This window comes from Solanum stenotomum, chromosome 11 (genome assembly GCF_019186545.1).
Source record: "Solanum stenotomum isolate F172 chromosome 11, ASM1918654v1, whole genome shotgun sequence".
Taxonomy (NCBI): Eukaryota; Viridiplantae; Streptophyta; class Magnoliopsida; order Solanales; family Solanaceae; genus Solanum; species Solanum stenotomum.
Window position 1 is genome coordinate 9,897,297 of NC_064292.1, and position 22,034 is coordinate 9,919,330.

Genomic DNA, 22,034 nt, shown 5'->3' on the forward strand with positions numbered 1-22,034 from the left:
TCAATTTAGTGATCACGTCAGCATGCCTCTATACCTCTGGGAGGGTATATTGGGTCCTCTCGATGGGGCGTATACATCGGACTCCACATTTAGCTCATGTGGTTTTATGTCGGTTATTAGTAGCTCCCACAGTTCAGTCAGATTCTATTGCATTGACCATTTATTAGTATATTCAGTATTTAGTCTTAGCATGTTATAAATTGGTCATTGCATTCAGTTAGCTCAGCACTCGGTATCTATATCATGTTCAGATTATTTCATTGCTTTATTGCTTTGTTCAGTTATATGTTATTTCAGCTTTACTCTATCATGCATGCTCAGTACCTTTCAAGTACTGACGCATACGTGCACTACATCTTCTCGTGATGTAGGTTAAGGTTCTCAGTATCTAGATCACGCTTAAATCGATTCCCAGTCTTCAGTTCAGCGGCACCAGTGGTGAGTCCTCATTCTTCGAGGACTGGTGACATGTTTATCTTTATCGCTTTTAGTCTTTAGTTTCAGTTTTACTAGATCTAGTTGGGGCATGTCCCAACATTTCTAGTCAGTTTAGAGGCTATTATCAGACATAGTTAGATTCAGCTTAGTGTTTTGAGTTTGATATTTCTTTTGTATTAAACTCTCAGATTTGATATATTCAGCTATAGTATATATGGGTATTCCCCATCTTTTTAGACTTATTTATGATTTAGCTTCCGCATCAGTTTATTATCCTTAGTATGCTCATGATCATGTCAGCATGGTTAGCTTGGGATCACTTGTGGTCCTAGGTCCCGTGTCTACGTCTCGGGGGTAGCGCGGGGCGTGACAAACTTGGTATCAGAGCATTAGGTTTAAGTGTCTTAGGATGTCTGAAAAGCCGCACTAATTAGAGTCCTTTTCATGGGTGTGAAGTGCACCATATCTAATGAGAGGGAGGCTATGAAGTGTTTTAGAAAAATTTCACTTTCTTGATATTTTATCGTGCGTTGGTATGATCTTCTTTCTAATCCATCGTTATGCGCTTAAGATCATGCCTCCCCATAGAGCTTATGCCAGGAATGCGAATGCTAGGAATGCTAACGCAATTCCTCTAGTCGCAAACCATGAGGTTAAGAATGAAGAGTTTCAGAATGCGATCCAACTTTTGGCTCAGAGTATGACCAACCAGAATAATCAGCGGGTTCCAGTTCAGGCAAATGCCAATGATGGATCAGTGGCAGCTAGAGTTTGAGATTTTGTTAGGATGAATACGCCAGAGTTTTTAGGGTCACAAGGTTGTGAGGACCCACAGAACTTCATTAATGAGGTTAGGAAAATCTTTGGAGTGATGCAAGTGATTGGTAATGGTAGGGTTGAGTTGGCATCGTACCAGCGTAAGGATATGGCTCACATATGGTACACTCAGTGGAAAGACAACATGGGCTACTTTTTCTTTTGCAAGTCCCTTTATAGCAGTAATGTTAAATGTCAGTCTAGAAACTTTCTCAGAACCCTTCTTAGTCTCTACTCCAGTCGGTGAACCAGTTATAGCTAGACGGGTATACAGAAATTGCCCTGTCATAGTCTCTCAGAAAGTCACCTCAGCAGATCTTGTAGAGTTAGAAGTGGTAAACTTCGATGTCATTCTAGGCATTGATTGGTTACATTCCTGTTATACCTCAGTTAATTGTAGAACTAGGATTGTTCGTTTTCAGTTTCCAGACGAACCAATTCTAGAATGGAAGGGTAGTAGCTTAGCGCCTATGGGTTGATTCATTTCTTACCTTAATGCCAGAAAGATGATCTCTAAGGGTTATCTCTATCATCTAGTTCGGGTTAAGGATTCTAGTTCTGAAACCCCAACTCTTGAGTCAGTTCCAGTGGTTAATGAGTTTCAAGAAGTGTTCCCAGAAGATCTTCCTGGAGTTCCTCCCAAAAGGGAAATAGACTTTGGAATTGATCTCCTTCCAGATACCCAGCCTATCTCTATCCCTCCTTACAGAATGGCTCCAGCTGAGCTTAAGGAATTGAAAGAGCAGTTGAAAGACCTTCTAGATAAAGGATTCATCAGACCTAGTATTTCGCCATGGGGTGCACCGGTGTTGTTCGTGAAGAAAAAAGATGGTTCTCTCAGAATGCGCATTGACTATAGGCAGTTGAACAAGGTCACAATCAAGAATAAGTATCCTATCCCCAGGATTGATGACTTGTTTGACCAACTTCAGGGTGCTAGTCATTTCTCAAAGATAGACCTCAGATCAGGTTATCATCAGCTTAGAGTCAGAGATAGTGACATTCCGAAGACAGCCTTCAGAACTCGGTATGGTCATTATGAATTTGTAGTTATGTCATTTGGACTAACCAATGCTCCTGCAGCTTTCATGGATTTGATGAACAGAGTGTTCAAGCAGTACTTGGACTTGTTCGTTATCGTCTTTATTGATGATATCCTCATTTACTCTAGGAATGAGGAAGAACATGCAAGTCATTTGAGAGTTGTTCTACAAACTCTCAAAGATCACCAGTTATTTGCAAAGTTTAACAAGTGCGAGTTTTGGTTACAATCAGTTGCCTTCCTTGGGCATATTGTGTCTAGTGAAGGAATTCGAGTAGATTCCCAGAAGATAGAAGCAGTGAAACAATGGCCCAGACCTACCTCTGCTACAGATATCAGAAGTTTCTTGGGTCTAGCGGGCTATTACAGACGGTTTGTGGAAGGATTTTCATCCATAGCCTCTCCATTGACTAAGTTAACTCAGAAAAAGGTTAAGTTCCAATGGTCAGATGATTGTGAGAAAAGCTTTGCAGAACTGAAAACTAGGTTGACTACAGCTCCTGTCTTGACTCTACCAGAGGGTTCAGATAGTTATGTGATCTATTGTGATACATCCAGAGTCGGCCTAGGTTATGTGTTGATGCAGCGAGGTAAGGTTATAGCTTATGCTTCTAGACAACTTAAGATGCATGAGAAGAATTATCCAACTTATGACCTCGAGCTAGCAGCAGTGGTGTTTGTACTTAAGATTTGGAGACATTACTTGTATGGTGTTCACGTAGATGTGTTCACAGACCATAAGAGCCTTCAGTATGTGTTCACCCAGAAAGAGTTGAATCTTCGCCAGAGAAGGTGGCTTGAGTTCCTCAAAGATTATGATATAAGCGTGCATTACCATCCGGGTAAGGCGAATGTAGTAGCAGATGCCCTTAGCAAACTATCCATGGGTAGTGTAGCACATGTTAAGGAAGAAGGGAGAGAGCTAGCAAAGGATGTTCACAGACTTGCTCGCCTAGGAGTTCGTCTTATGAGCATATCAGATAGTGGTGTAACGGTTCAGAATGGGGCAGAATCTTCTTTGGTAGTAGAGGCTAAGGAAAAGAAAGATAGTGATCCAATCTTGCTTGAACTTAAGGGTGCAGTCCACAATCAGAGAGTGGAGGTTTTCTCCCAAGGGGGAAATAGTGTACTTCGCTATCAAGGTAGATTGTGTGTTCCTGATGTGGGTGAATTGAGACAGCATATTCTCGCAGAAGCCCACAATTCCAGATATTCTATTCATCCAGGGACCACTAAGATGTACCGTGATCTGCGGGAAGTCTATTGGTGGACTGGTATGAAAAGAGATATAGCAGACTTTGTCTAAGTGCCCCAATTGCCAGCAAGTAAAGGTAGAACATCAGAAACCAGGGGGTATGACTCAAGGGATTGACAATCCTACTTGGAAGTGGGAAGTGATCAACATGGACTTCATCACAGGTTTACCTCGTACTCGCAGACAACATGACTCCATTTGGGTGATTGTTGATAGGATTACTAAGTCTTCTCGCTTTTTGGCGGTCAAGACTACAGATTCAGCGGAGGATTACGCCAAGCTTTACATTAATGAGATTGTGAGGTTGCATGGGATTCCTTTGTTTATCATCTCAGATAGAGGTCCTCAGTTTACCTCTCATTTCTGGAAGTCATTTCAGAAAGGTCTTGGTACTCGGGTTAACCTTAGCACAACATTTCATCCACAGACGGATGGTCAGGCAGAGCATACCATTCAGACCTTAGAGGATATGTTGAGAGCTTGTGTGATCGACTTCAAGGGTAGTTGGGATGATCACCTTCCTCTTATTGAGTTCGCCTACAACAATAGTTACCATTCCAGTATTCAGATGGCCCCTTATGAGGCATTGTATGGGCGTAGATGTAGATCTCCAGTTGGTTGGTTTGAAGTAGGTGAAGCAGCCTTGATAGGACAAGATTCAGTCTTTGATGCTATGGAGAAAGTGCAACTCATTAGAGATAGACTCAAGACTGCTCAGAGTCGCCAAAAGTCTTATGCAGATGTGAGAAGAAGGGAACTAGAGTTCCAAGTTGATGATTGGGTTTTCTTGAAAGTGTCACCTATGAAAGGGGTGATGAGATTTGGCAAGAAAGGGAAGCTCAGTCCCAGATATGTAGGCCCTTACCGGATCTTGAAAAGGATTGGTAAAGTGGCTTATGAGTTAGAGTTGTCAGCAGACTTAGCAGCAGTGCATCCAGTCTTTCACATTTCTCTTTTGAAGAAGTGTGTGGGTGATCCAGCATCCATAGTGCCATTAGAGAGTGTGGCCCTGAAAGATAGCCTTTCATATGAGGATGTACCAATTGAGATTCTCGATCGTCGAAGCAGCCATGAAGTCCAAGTATCCTCACCTCTTTCCTTCTGATTCCATTCCAGCTTGAGGTAATAGTTCCTCTTCAGTTTTTCAGTCATTCATGCGAAAATTCAGTCTTAGAATCATGTTCCTTTAGTTTGTACTTGCATTTTCAGCGTATTTGCATGTTCTTGGAACTGAGTTCAGTTAGAAATTCAGTTCTCAGTGTTTAGTGGTAGTGATTGTAGCCCTCTCCCTCTATTTAAGCTAGATTAGTCTTCATTCGAGGAAGAATGGTCCCAAGGGGGAGATAATGTAACACCCCGTATCCGAAAATAGAGATTTCAGATTTCTGGTGTTACAGATGGCACTTACGGACACCATCCACGGACCATAGATGGACTCACGGTCCATCCTGCAGGTCCGTGGTTCGTGACAGAAAACTTCCCCAGAACTCAGTTAGAAAATTTGGCTAAGTCCCGACTCACGGACAGACCCACGGTCTGTGGTCTGTGTCCGTGGATCGAGACTTCCCTTACCAGCCTCTAACACAAACTACGGTCGACCAGCACGGACCGTCATTCGATCCACGGTCCGTAGGTCTGACCGTAGATGAGGTTAGCAGCTAGTTAGATGAAAAATATTGATGGGTCAACTTCAGATGGTCATATCTTTTAGCACAAAACGAATTATGTGTCACATGACCTATGGTTAGATAGATAATTGAATTATCTTTCCAAATCCACTGAGTTTGCTAAATTTCGACCTCCGAGTAAAAAGTTATGCATGTTTTAGTGAAGCCCTGTCGGGCAGACTCGACCTACGGACCCAATCGACCGACCGTCGATTGATTGACGGACCGTCAGTCCCGTCCGTCAGTCAGTTCGACAACAGCTAATTCAGAGGTCTTTTGGTCTTTTCCTATTAACCCCTAAGATACATCGTTTAGACCCTAAATCATGAGGTTTTAATCAGTTTAAGCCTAGAAACATAACTAAAACTTACCTTAGTCGAAATCATTGATCAAAACTTAGAAAATTAGAAGCAAGAAAGGAGAAAAAGGTCAAGAATCCTAGTTCAAGAACACAGCAAGGTTTCTTCAGTTCCAGCCCCGAAATCGAAAGATTTCTCCGTGGAATTCGTCACCAGGTATGTGGGATTTCACTAGTGGGTTCCTTTCGCCCATTAGGTCCCTAGAATTCAATCAGATTCTTGATTCCATGATTATGAACAGACCTAGGGTTTCTAGAATTTCAACAGATCATCATGAATTAGTTATTTAAATATTCCAAATCAGATTATCATGTTATTGCTCAGTTTATCGCATGAATTTCAGAACCCTAGCTATGTGTTTCTTTAGTTCTTGAATTACATATGCTAGGTCAGATATTTCAGTATTCAGTTATACATGCCTCAGTTTATGAATGCATCATTATCAGATTAATTGTTGCATTCTCAGTTTGCATGTTCCGTTCGAGCTATCCAGTATTTACAGAAACTCAGTCATAATGTGTTAACCACTTAATCTATTGGGAGTAGCATAATACCGAGTTGGACTAGGGTTTCAGCGTACCCATATAGTCCCAGAACTACGAGCCACGTAGGTGTAAGTCCCCTATGTGGGCAATATCAGTTTAGTGATCACGCCAGCATGCCTCTATACCTCTGGGAGGGTATATTGGGTCCTCTCGATGGGGCGTATACATCGGACTCCACATTTAGCTCATGTGGTTTTATGTCGGTTATTAGTAGCTCCCACAGTTCAGTCAAATTCTATTGCATTGACCATTTATCAGTATATTCAGTATTTAGTCTCAGCATGTTATAAATTGGTCATTGCATTCAGTTAGCTCAGCACTCGGTATCTATATCATGTTCAGATTATTTCATTGCTTTATTGCTTTGTTCAGTTATATGTTATTTCAGCTTTACTCTATCCTGCATGCTCAGTACCTTTCAAGTACTGACGCATACGTGCGCTACATCTTCTCGTGATGTAGGTTCAGGTTCTCAGTATCCAGATCACGCTTAGATCGGTTCCCAGTCTTCAGTTCAGCAGCACCAGTGGTGAGTCCTCATTCTTCGAGGACTGGTGACATGTTTATCTTTCTCGCTTTTAGTCTTTAGTTTCAGTTTTACTAGATCTAGTTGGGGCATGTCCCAACATTTCTAGTTCGTTTAGAGGCTTATATCAGACATAGTTAGATTCAACTTAGTGTTTTGAGTTTGATATTTCTTTTGTATTAAACTCTCATATTTGATATATTCAGCTATAGTATATGGGTATTCCCCGTCTTTTCAGACTTATTTATGATTTAGCTTCCGCATCAGTTTATTATCTTTAGTATGTTCATGATCATGTCAGCAGGGTTATCTTGGGATCACTTGTGGTCCTAGGTTCCGTGTCCGCCTCTCAGGGGTAGCTCGGGGCGTGACAGAGACGTTTGTAGATTTGCCCGATTGGGTGTTCAGTTAGTGGACTCTACCAAAGGTGGGGTTATGGTTCGGAATCGTCTTTTGTGGCTAATGTGAAAGCCACGCAAGGTCTTGATCCGACTTTAGTTGAATTAAAGGAAGTGGTGCTTAAAATGTTCGTAGAGTCTTTCTCCCAAGGGGGGAAGGGGTACTTAAATATCAAGCTCGGTTATGTGTTCCTAATGTTGATGGCTTGAGAGAACAGATCATGTCAGAAGCTCATAATTCCCGATATTCCATTCACCCAGGAAACACCAAGATGTACCGTGATTTGTGGGAAATCTATTGCTGGAATGGGATTAAGAGGGATATTTCAAAGTTTGTGGCTAAGTGTCCCAATTGTCAACAAATCAAAGTTGAGCATCAGAAACCAAGAGGTTTATCCCAAGACATTAGCATTCCTACTTGGAAGTGGGAAGATTTGAATATGGACTTTGTTGTTGGTTTGCCTCGCACACTGCGACAACATGACTCGATTTGGGTCACTGTAGATCAAATGACCAAATCGGCTCATTTCATTCCCTTCAAGGTTTCTTACTTGGCGGAAGACTACACTAAGTTGTACTTGAGAGATGGTAAAATTGCATCGAGTGCCTTTATCTATTATCTCAGATCGTGATACTCAATTCACTTCTCAGTTTTGGAAATCCTTCCAAAAAGGTCTTGGTACTTGTGTTAAGATTAGTACGGCCTTTCACCCACAAACCGATGGACAAGCAGAGTGTACTGTCCAAACTTTGGAAGATATGTTGAGAGCATGTGTGATTGATTTCAAGAGAAATTGATGTCACACCCCTTTTTCGACCGGTAGAAGGGTTTTTCCAATTTAAGTTACGTTATTGATTAGGGATTATTTTTATTTTTTTCAGAGTCGCCACTTGGAATTGAGTTATGGTGTTTCAAGTCATCTTTTTCATTTTAATCTCTAATCAAAAGGAAATGACTTTTTATTTTTGGTCTGCAGCCTTGAAATTCAGGTAAGGAATCTGTTGGGAAGGTATTCGGCATCCCTCAAGTCCCGTGGTTCTAGCACGGTCACTTTTATTGACTTCTAATTATTTTTAAACTATTTTTTGATATATTTTATAAGCTAAGATTTTGCATTTTTTTATTTTTTATTTTGTTGAACTTTTATTAGTCTTAAACACGATCATAACTGCATTCTAGATCTTGACATTTAGAGGCATAACTGCCTTATTCGCGAATGATTTTATCTATAAGTCTTAAATTTAAATTAACGAAAGTTAATTATAATATTGGACAAGGTGCGTCACTGCATCCTTTAATATTTTTAAGTGCCTTAACAAAGATGTATAACCACATTCTTAATTGAAACAAATATTTTTAACGTGCCTAAAACTTATCTAGTATTAAAAGTACTTACTCTTATTTTTGTGAATTTTAGAAAATTAATTTTTTTTCATTCCATTATTATATTAATTGATGATATTTTTAATTAAATTAATCTTCATATTCAAGGATTCAACCAACCTAATGGAGTAAATTCAAGTTCAATAACATAACTTATTTTTTGTTTATTTGGGTAATGACCTATTTATCCAAAAAAATACATAAATTTGAACATACAATTGATATCAACCTTAAGCTATAACAATGTCATAAAAACAATGGCTTAGGCACAACAAAATTGAATAACAACAAAATAAATTCTTACATAATAATGGGATTTTATTCATCTTTTAAAGATTTGCACTAAGTAATAACATAAATATATAACTCAAGATTGCGAACAGTTTATTTTAACTCTCAAAATAAACTAAAGATGTCGATACTCATTTCAATCAAATTATGAAGGAAACAAAACTATAAAAAAAAAAAAATTATCACATGATTACATCAACTTCTATAAATAAATTAAAGAGATAAGGTAAAGTTGAACATCAAAATGAAAAAAATAAGTACTGCAAGATTTGACCGAAGCTCTAAAACACTCACAAATCTTTTCTTTGTGTGTGCGCTGTTTTTTTTTTCTCTTTCTCGTGTATTTTTTGTGTTGCTGTGTTGTGTAGTTGTGTGTGTGTGTTTTTCTCTTTCGGTTTGTGGGATTTTTGACTGATTTTTCTTTTCTTTTCTGTACGTATGAGTATCTTTGGTAAGGTTGAGAGTTCTTTCTTTTTCTTCCTTTTTTTTTGTCAAGTGTTGGTTCCTTTTCTATATTGTGTGGGGTTGAGGGTGTATATAGTAGTACCTGTATAGTAACTGGGGAATGTATGGGAAGTGGGTGTTGTTGTGTGAGGAAGTGGGGTAGTGGGATAATGTGTAGGTATATATAAATATGAAATATAATAATTAAAAATATTAACTAATTATTTTAAATTAATATAAATTTAAAAAATAATAGCTAATTAAAAAAAAATAATTAAGAAACACTAGTATATTTGAACATTTTCTTCTCTTTTGAATAAATTGAAAACAAAACTTATCTTAAAACATAACTCTATTTTTTGTGGTTTTCAAATATTTTTACAATAAACTTACTAAGATATGATAAAACCAAAATATTTAATTTAAATCTAAAAAGAAATATTTAACCACTAAAATAGTGTAAAATTTTAGGTTCAGTTAAAAATCGTGTGTCTACAATTGGGATGATCATTTGCCTTTGATTGAGTTTGCATATAACAATAGTTATCACTCAAGTATTAGTATGGCTCCATTTGAGGCCTTGTATGGTAGGTGGTGTAGATCCCCCTATAGGTTGGTTTGAGGTGGGTGAAGTTACCCTAATAGGTCCCGAGTTGGTACATGAGGCAATGGAAAAAATTTGACTTATTAGAGAAAAGTTGAAAATGGCTCAAAGTCACCAAAAGTCATATGTCTATGTTAGAAGAAGAGATCTTGAGTTTGATGTTAATTATTGGGTCTATTTGAAAATTTCACCCATGAAGGGTGTAATGAGATTTGGTAATAAAGGGAAGCTTAGTCCCCGATATGTAGGCCCATATCAGATTTTGAGGTGTATTGGTAAGGTTGCTTATGAGCTAGAATTGTCTAATGAGTTGGCATCAGTGCATCTAGTTTTCCATGTCTCCATGTTGAAGAAATGTGTCGGTGATCCGACATCTATAGTTCCCTTAGAAGATTTGGGAGTTAAGTAGAGCCTTTCTTATGAGGAAGTACCGGTAGAGATCTTAGACCGGCAAGTCAAGAAGTAAGAAACAAAGAAGTTGCTTCCGTGAAAGTTTTGTGGAGGAATCAGTTAGTTGAGGGTGCTACTTAGGAGGCTAAGGCCAATATGATGTCCTGATATCCTTATCTCTTTCCTTCTACCCCTACTTTAGCTTGAGGTATTGAGTTCCTCATGGTTTACTATTTTGCTGTCATGTGTCTTCGATATTTCCACGATTTCCTTATTTATGCATGTTCATGAAAAAGTTTAATTTTTGAGAAAATGAGTCAACTTGATTGATTTCTACATGTTATGTGCATTTAGTATGAGTTGCATATTGACTTCATGGTATGATATTTTGAACATGCTTTAGCTTGAAGTTGATGTTTCCTCCTCGGATATGAGCATTTATGTAATTACATGCATGTTGGGTTGTTAGGTTTGAGTTCCTACCTTCCTTATGATATCTTGAATCTCATTCTAGGACGAATGATCCCAAGGGGGACATAATGTAACACCTTATATTTGAGAAAGGGTAAAAATTTCAGCTTTTAAGAAATATGGTGCCACGACCGACAAACACCCCGACAATCCATCGTTTGATACACGAACCGTAGGTTGGATCCTTGGATTGGCCAGTTAGTTTTTTCAAAATGTCTAGTTCCAGTTCATTTTCAATGGTTTACCAGGACGGTCCGTCGTTCAATGTACGAGTCGTAGGTAGGTCTCATAGGTGAGCCCCATCTTAGACAAAATTTAGGATCAAAAGTCAAGATCCATAACCACGACCAACGAAACGTCGTTGGATCCACAGTCTGTGTAGGGGGGTCCATCAATCAAGGCCTCAGAACCTAGCCTCTGATCCAAACGACGCCCTACCAGGATGGTCCGTGATCTGACAAACAGAACGTCGATCTGGCCATCATCTAGATCGGTAGTTATTATTTTTAAGGGCTTTTGGGTCTTTTCCTAATTATTTTATCCTAATATTATGTCATTTTACCCTTCACCAAAACCCCTATATCCCCAAAAAATTTCCAATTGAAATCATTCTCTCAAATTCACAAAAGAAGACCTCTCAAATATTACTCTCTCTAGAAGTTGAAGAAGAAGAATGGTCCAATCTAGGGTTTCAAGTCAAATCTCCAATTCTCCCACTGAAGTCAAGCTTTTGGCATAAAGGTATGATAGTTTTCATCCATGGAGTTTCAAACTTCTCCAATTTTTAAAGTTAAAATTTCCCAATTGAGTTATGATTTTCTTCCATGTCATGGGTTCCTTTGATTGTTGATCTAATTGATTGAATTATGGTCTTTTATGCATGAATTGAGTTAATATCTTCTCTTTTTTTGATGAAACTCATGTAATCCCCATGTTTTTCTAAGTTATGATCATATAATGTGGGTTTTGGATTATGAAAGAGAAGTGTATGAAATCAAACATGTTCTCATGAAATTTATGTAAATGTTTTAAGGATGCTTTGAGAGTGAAGTATCAATGATGTTGTTTATTGTTGTGTTGTTGAAAGGATTTCTCATATACACATGAAAGTATGAATTGTGAAAGGTTTTCTCACATGATAAGGGTTCTTAGGGTTGAAAGGTTTTCTCACCTAAAATGAATCAATGCTAAGAAGGTATTCTAATGATAAGGCAAGAGGAGATTACCCATTCTCTTTAATTGAATGACAAGAGGCGATTACCCATGTCACATGATGTAAGGACGAGAGGTGACTACCCATGTTCCTTTAAGAGCTAAGATGAATATAAATAAGAACTATTTTGTGGAAGTTAAGCTTAGAACCGAGTGGACAAGTGGTGATTACCCATGTCTCATAAACTATGTGCCAACATAGGAGTGTCTAGATAGACATTAGCTAGTGGGTCCACATAAGCTAGCAATTGATGGTCCTTACCGTGGCAAGTAGGAAAACTATTTTCGGTGTGGGAGACACCGGATTCCATGTTAATAGCTCACATGGTCTTATATGTTAGTTAAGGCTACTTCCCACAAGCAAGTTATGATGAATTAAAGTTACTTCAAGGAAGTATCTCATGCGTGTTTAAGATGATGATTATGTGCATTGACAATGTTTTATGACTCGTGTTTTCTAACTCTTATCACATGTTTAGCTTGGTCATTGCATCCTATGAAGGTATCTCTCTTTAAGCATTTTTTCATATGTTTTATGCATGGCGATCATACTTGGTACAAATTTTGTACTAATGCATACTGTTTCCTACATTTTCCCAAATGAAGGGTCCGACAGCCAGGGTTCCAGTTTCATGGTTAGAGTTCGTTGAGGAGATTTCGATCTTTGGTAAGTCCTCATCCTTCGAGGATGGATATTTATTGTTTTCAGTTTTCCTTACTTTCAATTTTTGAACATGATGTACAGGTTTTGCCTAGATTTCATTCTTATGTACTAGATGGCTATTGAGACGATGCTAGAATTTCCGCTTTGCTTTATAACAACTTTGATACATTGAAACTGTCTTTCAAATCTTTTTGTCTATTTCTTATGTTATGAATGCTAAGTGGCTTGTATGGGGCCTCTTGGGATCTTATACTTCATGTTACGCCTAGGGGCTACCTTGGATCGTGACAGAATCATGATGTTCTAGACTAACCTTTTTCATGCCAAATCCGATACCATGAGTTTTACTCACCCGAATTCGATTTCGAAAGGCCCGTGAACTTTTTAATGTCTTAGCTACTAGAAAACATGATCCAAGCTCAGACATATTACCCCATCCATTCTCTGAGACTGGCCTAACTTATAATTTTTAAATCACTTATACGTGAAAAGTTTTCTAACTCATTTATTTCACTGTTGGCCTACCCCTAGCAACCGAAAGGAATCGCTACATTTTGTTACGACATTATTTCAATTGTACCTTATAATTAAATCTACGAGTTTGTAAACGCTATTGGACACACACTAATTATTAAAAAAATTAAATTGAAGTGCTTAAATTTTTTTGTATGTTAATATGAGTTAGACAAAAAAAAATCACCTTGTTAATACTTATAGTGGAAGATGTTTTTCTAAGAATGACTACAAAAGGAAAAAAAAAATACATATTTAAACAAGAGCAATTTAGAAAATATACAAATACAATCGAAAAATAATTTATCTTATATCATCATATGGCAACATCTTTATCATAATGAGACAATGATAAAATTTGTGTACACTCTTCTTCATCCTTCTCCATTGGTGTTTTTATTGTTTGCATACATGTTTTGCATCACATACAAAAATTGGAAAGTGAATAAATAAAATACTACAAAGTACAAACTAAAGCAGTTTTCTTTCATGTATAATTATTTATCACAAAATTTGCTTTTATAATAGTATTTATATTATATTTACACAAATGCATTTTATATAATTTGACGTACACATGCAACACACGTATCGAGGATATATATATATATATATATATATATATATATATATATATATATATTCACGGGTGGCAACTAATTCATCATGGAGCGGTTAGAACTTAAAAGAAAAAAATTGAAATGAGACTACTAAAGTATAAATTATAAAGTAATATATAGGTATTGGATGTATAGACTTGCATGAATATGAATGGTTATTAAACTTATGGTCTAATTGACCATATAGAGTTACTCAATTTTATTGTCTCAAAAAAGTTATTTAATTTTGATTAGTTAGTTTCCATAGTTATCTTAGTCGGAAATACTATTTTCAATACCTATTTAATTATGTGGCATCTATAAGTTTCTAGAAAAATAAATAAGTTAATATTTAGATTTATTTAGGACCCAACTTATATAAAACCTGACTCAATTCTTAACCATGGAAGCTGATAGGCAAAGTTGAATCACTTTTGGAAGATAATACAAATTGAGTGGTTTGGATGATCAATTACAATAAATTGAGTGGTCATTTAAATTTTCATTTTTTTTTTAATTTTTTACTCTATGTCTGATATTCATATTAAAGTTTGACTAATCTGCATTTTCGTATCATAGGACTCATTTCTAATGACGGCACTTTGAACAGAATATTTTTTTTTCTTTATTGCAACAAAATCATAAAAGGGTATCACTACACGGGCATAAAATCATAAAAGGTATATATATCTGAAAATTATTAGATGGACAAGAATACAATTATATTTTGGTTAAGACTTGTATTTATTTTTCATCCCTTTATTACTCTTGTCTGGTCCCACAAATTATAATATCCCAAACATTAGCATTTGAAGAGGATTGTGATAGACAATAGAAGACCAAAAAGTCATCTTTCACTAACTCTAATAAATAAAAAACAATTTTTTTTTTTGTCTTTGAACAGCATTAGAGTCCAAGAAAGAAGCAACAAATATCCAAATATATACATAATAATATTCTTGTGGTTGGTCCACATATGACTATTTTTTAATCAAACAACTATACACCAATATTTTGAATGCTAGCTTTTAAGCTTTAGTCTATAGTTAGGGACATGAATGAGTATATTTTCTATGTTTATTTAGCTTTGAAGATTATTTTAGAATCAAATAAAATGGTAGTAGTGCTTGTGACTTTAAGGCAATCCTTAAATTCAGGAGCAAAATAATAAGCACTCAAACTCCTTTAGTTACTTCTTAAAGAGCAAATTCAAAACTTTCTCAATTTGCCTTTTGTCTAAACTACAATTCTCTACCCTATGGATTTTTCATCTCCACCTTCAACTTCTCCCTATGTGACAGCACCAACAAGTCCAACTTCTTACATGGTGCAATATTACCATAGCGCCCCGGCTAGCCCGGGTAAAAGGGTTGGTAGCACTATAGCTGAGGGTGACGATTGTGGGTTGACCACCCTGAATGATTTTGAATTTGAAACAAGCAAAAAGTTTGATACAAGTTGTGTGGAGTTTGAGACATGTCATGAGAACTTTGACCACTCTGAAGATGATCAATCGTGGGACGAGAAACGAAGAGAGAGGGGTGGCTCACTCCCCGAGATGGCATTTGCGGATGAACTTTTCTCTAACGGTCATGTCATGCCCCTTAAACTACCACCAAGGCTCCAATGTGAACGTGACATCAAATTATATACTAGTCAACGATCGATTGCATGCTTAACTATCTCTCCAAGTGCTATGGTTAAGTCCTCGTTTGCTCGACGAGGCATCGATCCTTTTGTTGTTGCCATGCAAAAGGTGATGAAGGAAGATAATAGGGGGAGGGATAGCAATCCAAATCATCACCATAGGCGCACAAGGTCACATTCACCATTTAGAGCACAAAATGTGGAATGGACTATTGAGGAGATGAGAAAAGAAATTGTTTCCATGTCACCAATTCAACCTTCAAGCCCAAATACAAGAAAGCCCATAGAGTCTAAGGCCAAGGGAGCATCATATGGAAGATGGGTTCTAAACCATTCTATGACTATTGGGCCAACCTCAAAAGAATCCAAGAACCCCAAGAACTTGCTTTTTGGAACAAAAGAGCCTAAGCTCAAACCCAGCAAGGCCACTTCAAATGGTGTTGCCCAAAAAACTAATGAAGGGAATGTGTTTGTGCAAACCAAAATGCAAAAATTTAAAGGAATGCTAGTGAGATATGCAACATTTGGAAAAGTGAACAATGAAGGAAATATGATAAATCCAATTTCAGCACTATGGAAGCCTAATTACTTCAAGAAGTTGAGTTTCAAGTTCAAGGGGAATAAAAAGGCAAATGGAGGGGAGTCAAAGTTGGTGATTGTGAAGTACAAACCAGCACTTTGTTTGGGTTATGGACTTGAAAGTCCTAGGTAAATGTAGTAAGCTTAAAGAAAGAGATAATCTATCAATAGTGTTTGTGGTTCTTTATTTTATTTTTTTCTGAAATGTAAACATGAAAAACTCCTTAAACAGTGTCATCTTTGTGCAAGGGCCATGCTAATCTTCTATGTATCGTTCCAATTTTATCAGACAAAATCCTTAAACAATGAAAGGAATGAAGTGTAGGATTTTTCATTTGAAAGGAGATGAGTAGTTTATGTTCCATATAGAGTTGAACATATTTGTGACATTTTATCTTCAATGAAAAGCTTTTTTGAATCATCATTTAATATATCTAAGAACAAATGAAACACAACAAAGAATAACATAGTTTTCGACCCAAAAACTTGCTAAAGGATGAAAACTCCAAATAGAAAACAAAATTTCTGTCCTTTCATTAATCAAAAGAAAAATAAGTAGCATGAGGTTAAGTTTTTGCAGTTGTAGTTATTTTAGAACATAAAACTTATTAAGTATTCCAATAACCAAGCTTCTGTCCTTTCATTGATCAACAGAAACCTTAAAGGTGGATCAACAATCTAATTCCTTAGTACAAGAAGCTAAATTAGAGATTTAATAGATTTTACTAAACAAATCGATCTGTAAACGTGGTAATCATTTTACAAACAATTAGGATCAGTGTCGAAATAACTCCCCCACTGATCACAAAACAATAGAAGTGGAAGTGGTATACTGAAAATGGCTAACTACCAAGTTCAGGTGTAACTTCCTCACATTCTGAAGGAACAAATGAGGTTTTTGCCAACAATGGAGAGCTTGCAACTTACTCCAAGACATCGGATGGCCACAGGCGTCTCCACATAGAAATCTCTTCATTGCTATGAAGTTTCCGGATTCCTCCATAAAATCCATCAGCCTCATTTCCTTCCTCGCGATGATCTTTCCTATCAATGTGTGTTGTCCTCCACCGCGATCCATGAGTATACTGCTTGAACTCTAGCACTACAGTATCTGCAAGCACCACATTGAGGTTTAGAAACCATGACAAAACACTACGACATAACAGCTTTGGAGTTGCAAAGTGAAAAGAACTTGCATTGCTATGTACTGTATCATAACATTAGAAGACATGGCATTAGATTTCGAGTAATCAGTTCATTTTTCCTTGGAACAGTTGATATCTACTAGACTATCTGTTATTGCTTCATTCCCCTGACACTTCTTCCTTTACAATGTTAGAAAAGTAAATCTGTGAAACCTTACATGAAGTTCTAACAAATTGAAAGAATAGAACTTTAACAAATGAAGGGCTTAGATTGAAATCGGATATAGACGATTCATATAGCCGACTTAAAAACGAAGATAGTTTATTGATTGATTGAATAAATCAAGGCTTGAGGACTATTACCAAGTGATTGATTGATTGATTTTCTCAAATGATAAAAGGTGTTCAAAGTGAATATATAGTCACACCAAACTACCATCTTAATCAGACTTGTCATATTTTGCTTTGATAACTTCACCAAAAGATGAGTTTAAAATCTATATAATATGAAATGAAGTGTGGATATGGGGTCCAGAAGTTAATATTTGAATTATGTAAGAACTTGACGAACTCCACAAAAAAAAAAGAGATTTGGTGAGGAAAAGATAGGGAAAAAAAAGTTGCTAAGGTAGAGCTCTTAAGAGTCCTATGTAAAGTTAAAGGTAGTTCTTTAGTTAAAGCATGGACCTTTCCTTTTTCATTTTTCCTACCGGATATCAAAACAAACCATAACGATTGCTTCTAGTCATGAGTTCCCCCTATGACATAAGGGAAGAGATGTGAAGTTGTTACTAATAGTGAAACTTCACAAGATTTGTAAGACTATGAAATTGAAAATCTTGGACAATCAATCTATATATTAATATAAGAGGCATCACTAATGCAGCTCCACAAGGAAGGATCATAGGCTGAGAAAATTACAAGTCTCTTTCAGATTGCTTATATTATTAAATATGCTCCACTGAAACAGCACTTATGACCATGTTGGAAGAAAAAATGACAAAATGAATAGGACTTGTCTTGTGTGACATAAAAGATGAGCCCACATGCAAAGTGATGGGAGTCAAAGAGGGGCCTTAACTCAAGAAACGGTCTATTTTGTGATAATGATGAATTGTCAATTTAGCTAGAATTAAAATTCACAGCTAAGATGTCTTCTTATCCTACATATATGTGTGAAAATCTTGAATGCACAACTATGGAGGTTAACAAGCTTTTTGTAGGTCCGCCTTTTCTTCCAAATTAAGCAATCTAACAAGAATATGTGTATATAGTCATTAATCTGGACCACAAATGAGACCTATGATCTTGATTCTGATGGAAACTGATGTTTGTGTTTCTTGTATTTTGTTCCGTTGAATAATTGACTTAGCAGCTATGTTGCTTGGACTCTTCAAAAATGCCAATGGGTGCGTGTCGGATTCGCCAAAAATAGTGTATTTTTGGAGAATCCAAGATGGGTGCAGCATCAAAAGTGAAGAGTCCGCGCAACTAAGCTTAGCAGTGTATAAGGTGAAATGTTTGAATTCAGCCCATTTAAGAAGGCAATCAACAGATAACTGGTAAGTAAAGTTACGGCTGGATTCTCCAATTGACTTGGTATAAAAGTATACGGCTGAAAAACATACTAGCTATGGATGTGAAAGGGGAAATAACTCACCACTTTCATGACAGCGGCAGTAATACTCATTTCCATCACACGTTTCCAAGTGGCCTACAACACCATACCACCAGCCTACAAAATATGCCACAAAAATTCAAAGATTGGAAAAACCAAAGATAGATTTTTCAATATCATCAAAACACCAATCAAAGTTCGTTACGTTTCCTAGAAAGAAAGTGACAGTGGAATCAAATCAAATAATAGGATGTCAAGTTTCTACTAACCAGCTGATTCAACTTTCTACCAAACAAGAAAGGCTGGCCACCTTCCATTTTTTTAGAAAAAAAAATAACTGTTCATAGCATTCCCAAGATGTACTATTGAAAATATATTCCAAAATTTATCAATAAAAAGTTGTGGTCAATTAAGGCAGGTTTAACAGTTCAACACGTTTTAGGGATCAAGATAACAAGGACCTTTTTAAAAAAACAAAGAAGATTCTAACAAGTTGGAAATAGGACTTGGAGTAGTCCTCTTTCCTGTTTGTAACACACTATCCTCAACCTATGTTGCTCGGACTCTTCAAAAGTGCCAACGGGTGCATGTCGGATTCGCCAAAAGTAGTGTATTTTAGGAGAATCCGAGATGGGTGCGACATCAAAAGTGAAGAGTCCACGCAACTAAGTCCACAACTAAAGAATTTTAGAGTACTACCTAACTTCACCAAGTAACATAGGAAGGAAGAGGAAAGGCAGTAAAGGAAATACAACAACAACATAATCCCACAAGTGGGGTTTCGGGAGGGTAGAATAGAGTGTATGCAAACAGTCCCGACCTTGGAGGTAGAGACTGTTTTCGATAGACCCTCGGCTCAACAAGGTGATAAATATATACAGTTGTTTCAAAAGTAATGAAAATAGAAAAATGTTTGAATGGTTTATAGGGGAACAAACCATAAGGGAATTCTTTGTTTCTTCTCCATTGAATCTCAATGCGGTCACCAGGGCATAATTCAGTCAAGCAATCAGAGATATAAAGATCATGTGGAGAGGTATCAAGAGGGGGAACTCTTAATCTATCCCATGTTACACCTGTCTCTATTGCCATTGCCCTCCTTCCATGTGGAGGATATCTGCAAACAAATTAGAGAAACAAACTGATTTCACCTAATTCATCGACAATATATATATAAGAAGAAGATAGCATTTCTTGATCCCTTTTTAATTCCATATGTAGTTTTTTGCTGATGACAGGTAGAAGGAATTCCGGTCTAACTTACAATGGAAAATTCTGAAAACATATTCCCAATTACCTGGCCTGGAAAGTGTCGGTTCTTCGACTATAGCTAAGCTCAGCATCATAGCAAGATAGCATAAAACCAACATGCCCATTCTGCAATTGGAAACAGAGAAAATAATCTTAGTGATTACATTTCACACACAAAAAAAAGGTAAAAACTATTCAAGCTGAAGATTTAAAATCAAGAAAATCGATGATACCTCGCGATTGTAGACTTGAGCAGGGAACCAAAACTTGCCAGATTCAAGAGCAAGATACATAGACATGATTGAATCAATAGCTGGGGGATCCTTTTTCTTGAAACTAGTGCTAGGATTAGATCTAACTAATGAAATAGGCCAAAACTGGGAGAGGTAAGTCATTAAACCTCTTTTTTTGGCCTGATTAAAGAAACTTGAATCATTTCTTGAAGAAATATGCCACAACCACTCTCTATGAGCAGCAGGGCCAAGAACTCTACCCCATTTTTCTTTCATATGCTTTTCCCAAAGATATTTACTTGCGCATTTCTCCCTCAAAGAGCTACAAACACTTGCCATACTATAAAGTCCCTCAGGTGGGAGCCTCTCAAGAATACATTCCAAAACCAATTCAGGCAAATCCAACACAGACATTTCAGAATTTGTCTCAACATTCTCTACTCTATAGCTGAAACTCTTCCTCCTCAGTGTCATTACATTTGAGGACATTAAAGATTCTAAAAATCCTTTCTTGAAAGGGTTCAAAATCAATAAATCATTCCAAAACCAGATTGATAACAATCTCACCTCAGAACTACTCCATAAGGGAAGTGGTTTAAGGGAAAGAGACTTACAAAGGAAAGTAATGAAAGTAAAGCAGGCTATCAATAAGAAAAGCATTTGTTAAAGTTGAAAAAAGTTATCAATTTAAGCATAAATCATGTGGGGAAAAAGATCAAAAGTTAGATGACCAATTATGTTAAAAGCAAGGTTAGTAAAATAAGTAGAAACTCAACTCATTTGTTTTACTCTTTCTCCTGTAACAATTATATAAAACTAAACTAATACCCCCTCCCCTTTCTTAACAAAATACAGATATTATACTTCTATTAGCTTGACGAAGCCCACCAAAACAAACTGTGGGCCTCGCCAAAACTCTAACAAGATTGACTAATTAAACTCTATTACTATATACACACACCCTTTACCCTTATGAGGAAAAAAATGGAAACAATGGATAATTTGTGTTCACATAAATTTAGACACAAGAGCAAATGGGGAAAGTGGAAGGTTATCCTCTATTTATGTACATACAAACAGAAGGTTGTTCTAAAATGGAAATTCCCACATCAAGAATCCATTAGTGTTCATATGCACAATAAAGAATGGATATTTTTTGTACACAGATCCGATATGGGCCTCTGACACCTGGAAAAATCCCCCAATAATGAAAAAAGAGGAGATGAGTCCAGATACAAAGACCCCTTTTAATCAAAATACCAACTTTTTGTGCACCAAGCTCTTTTCTTGGAAAAATCAAAGGGAGTATTTTGAAAACCAAATCTAGGTATATGAAAAAAAGAACAAGAAAGGTAAAATATGGAGATGGATGAAGAAGAAAAGGAAGGATGATTGAGATAGTGTATTAGACAAGTGGGGTTGTCCCCTTTTCAATCACCCACCTAGATTCTTGTTCATCAAAACAAAAACAAAAACAAAAATAAAAATGAATTCTTGAAAAAGTGTACTAATAGTTAGGCCAAGAACCAAGGAGAAATCACGAAAGATGAAATGTGTGGTTAATGTTTAAAAAGAGAAGCTCATGGATTGGTTAGTTTTTGTGCTCTTTTGGATTTCAATGCAATACCCCCACACCCACACCTCTAATGGTTGCCACTGATCTCCATAAACAAGTGGGAGGAAATAGCGGCTACACCAGTAAATGCAATTATATGGGGCATTCCTCCTTTTCATTCAATTCATGTGTCACACTAATAAGATTTTTGGTAGAATGGTAAGTGCTTCTTCATGTTTAATCAGAGTTTTTCAATTTAAAGTCCTCAATCATCTTTGTTAGGGAGTGGTTTATCCTCAATTTTAGATTTTTCAATATTAATTTGGATTTAGTCGGACTCCAAGAGTCGCCTTTATTAGGAAACATTTTACCCTCAATGTGAAACTGT

General features: G+C 36.8%; 2 protein-coding genes and 1 non-coding gene across 3 annotated transcripts; 1 reads left to right on the top strand and 2 right to left on the bottom strand.

Annotated features, from left to right (window-relative positions):
• The first annotated feature begins 14,673 nt into the window (after positions 1-14,673).
• Positions 14,674-16,085, top strand: LOC125844042 (uncharacterized). Its single transcript, XM_049523273.1, has one exon. The coding sequence runs from the start codon at positions 14,877-14,879 to the stop codon at positions 15,975-15,977; it is 1,101 nt and encodes a 366-aa protein (XP_049379230.1). The 5' UTR covers positions 14,674-14,876; the 3' UTR covers positions 15,978-16,085.
• Positions 16,051-16,151, bottom strand: LOC125846156 (U6 spliceosomal RNA). The gene has a single exon (XR_007444318.1). It is a non-coding gene; the product is annotated as a U6 spliceosomal RNA (small nuclear RNA).
• A 294-nt stretch (positions 16,152-16,445) lies between these two features.
• On the bottom strand, positions 16,446-21,617 carry LOC125844039 (F-box protein At2g32560). The gene is made up of 5 exons (XM_049523269.1): positions 20,092-21,617; positions 19,905-19,984; positions 19,546-19,724; positions 18,650-18,724; positions 16,446-16,955 (listed from the first exon to the last, which is right to left on the bottom strand). The coding sequence occupies exons 1-5, from the start codon at positions 20,749-20,751 to the stop codon at positions 16,768-16,770; spliced, it is 1,182 nt and encodes a 393-aa protein (XP_049379226.1). The 5' UTR covers positions 20,752-21,617; the 3' UTR covers positions 16,446-16,767.
• Between the last annotated feature and the right edge of the window lie 417 nt (positions 21,618-22,034).

Coding starts and splice junctions, on each gene's coding strand:
- LOC125844042 (XM_049523273.1), top strand. CDS start 14,877: ATGGATTTTTCATCTCCACCTTCAACTTCTCCCTATGTGACAGCACCA.
- LOC125844039 (XM_049523269.1), bottom strand. CDS start 20,751: ATGCTTTTCTTATTGATAGCCTGCTTTACTTTCATTACTTTCCTTTGT. Junction 19,985..20,091: donor CTCAAGTCTACAATCGCGAG/GTATCATCGATT, acceptor TTCCAATTGCAG/AATGGGCATGTTGGTTTTAT. Junction 19,725..19,904: donor ACCGACACTTTCCAGGCCAG/GTAATTGGGAAT, acceptor ATTTGTTTGCAG/ATATCCTCCACATGGAAGGA.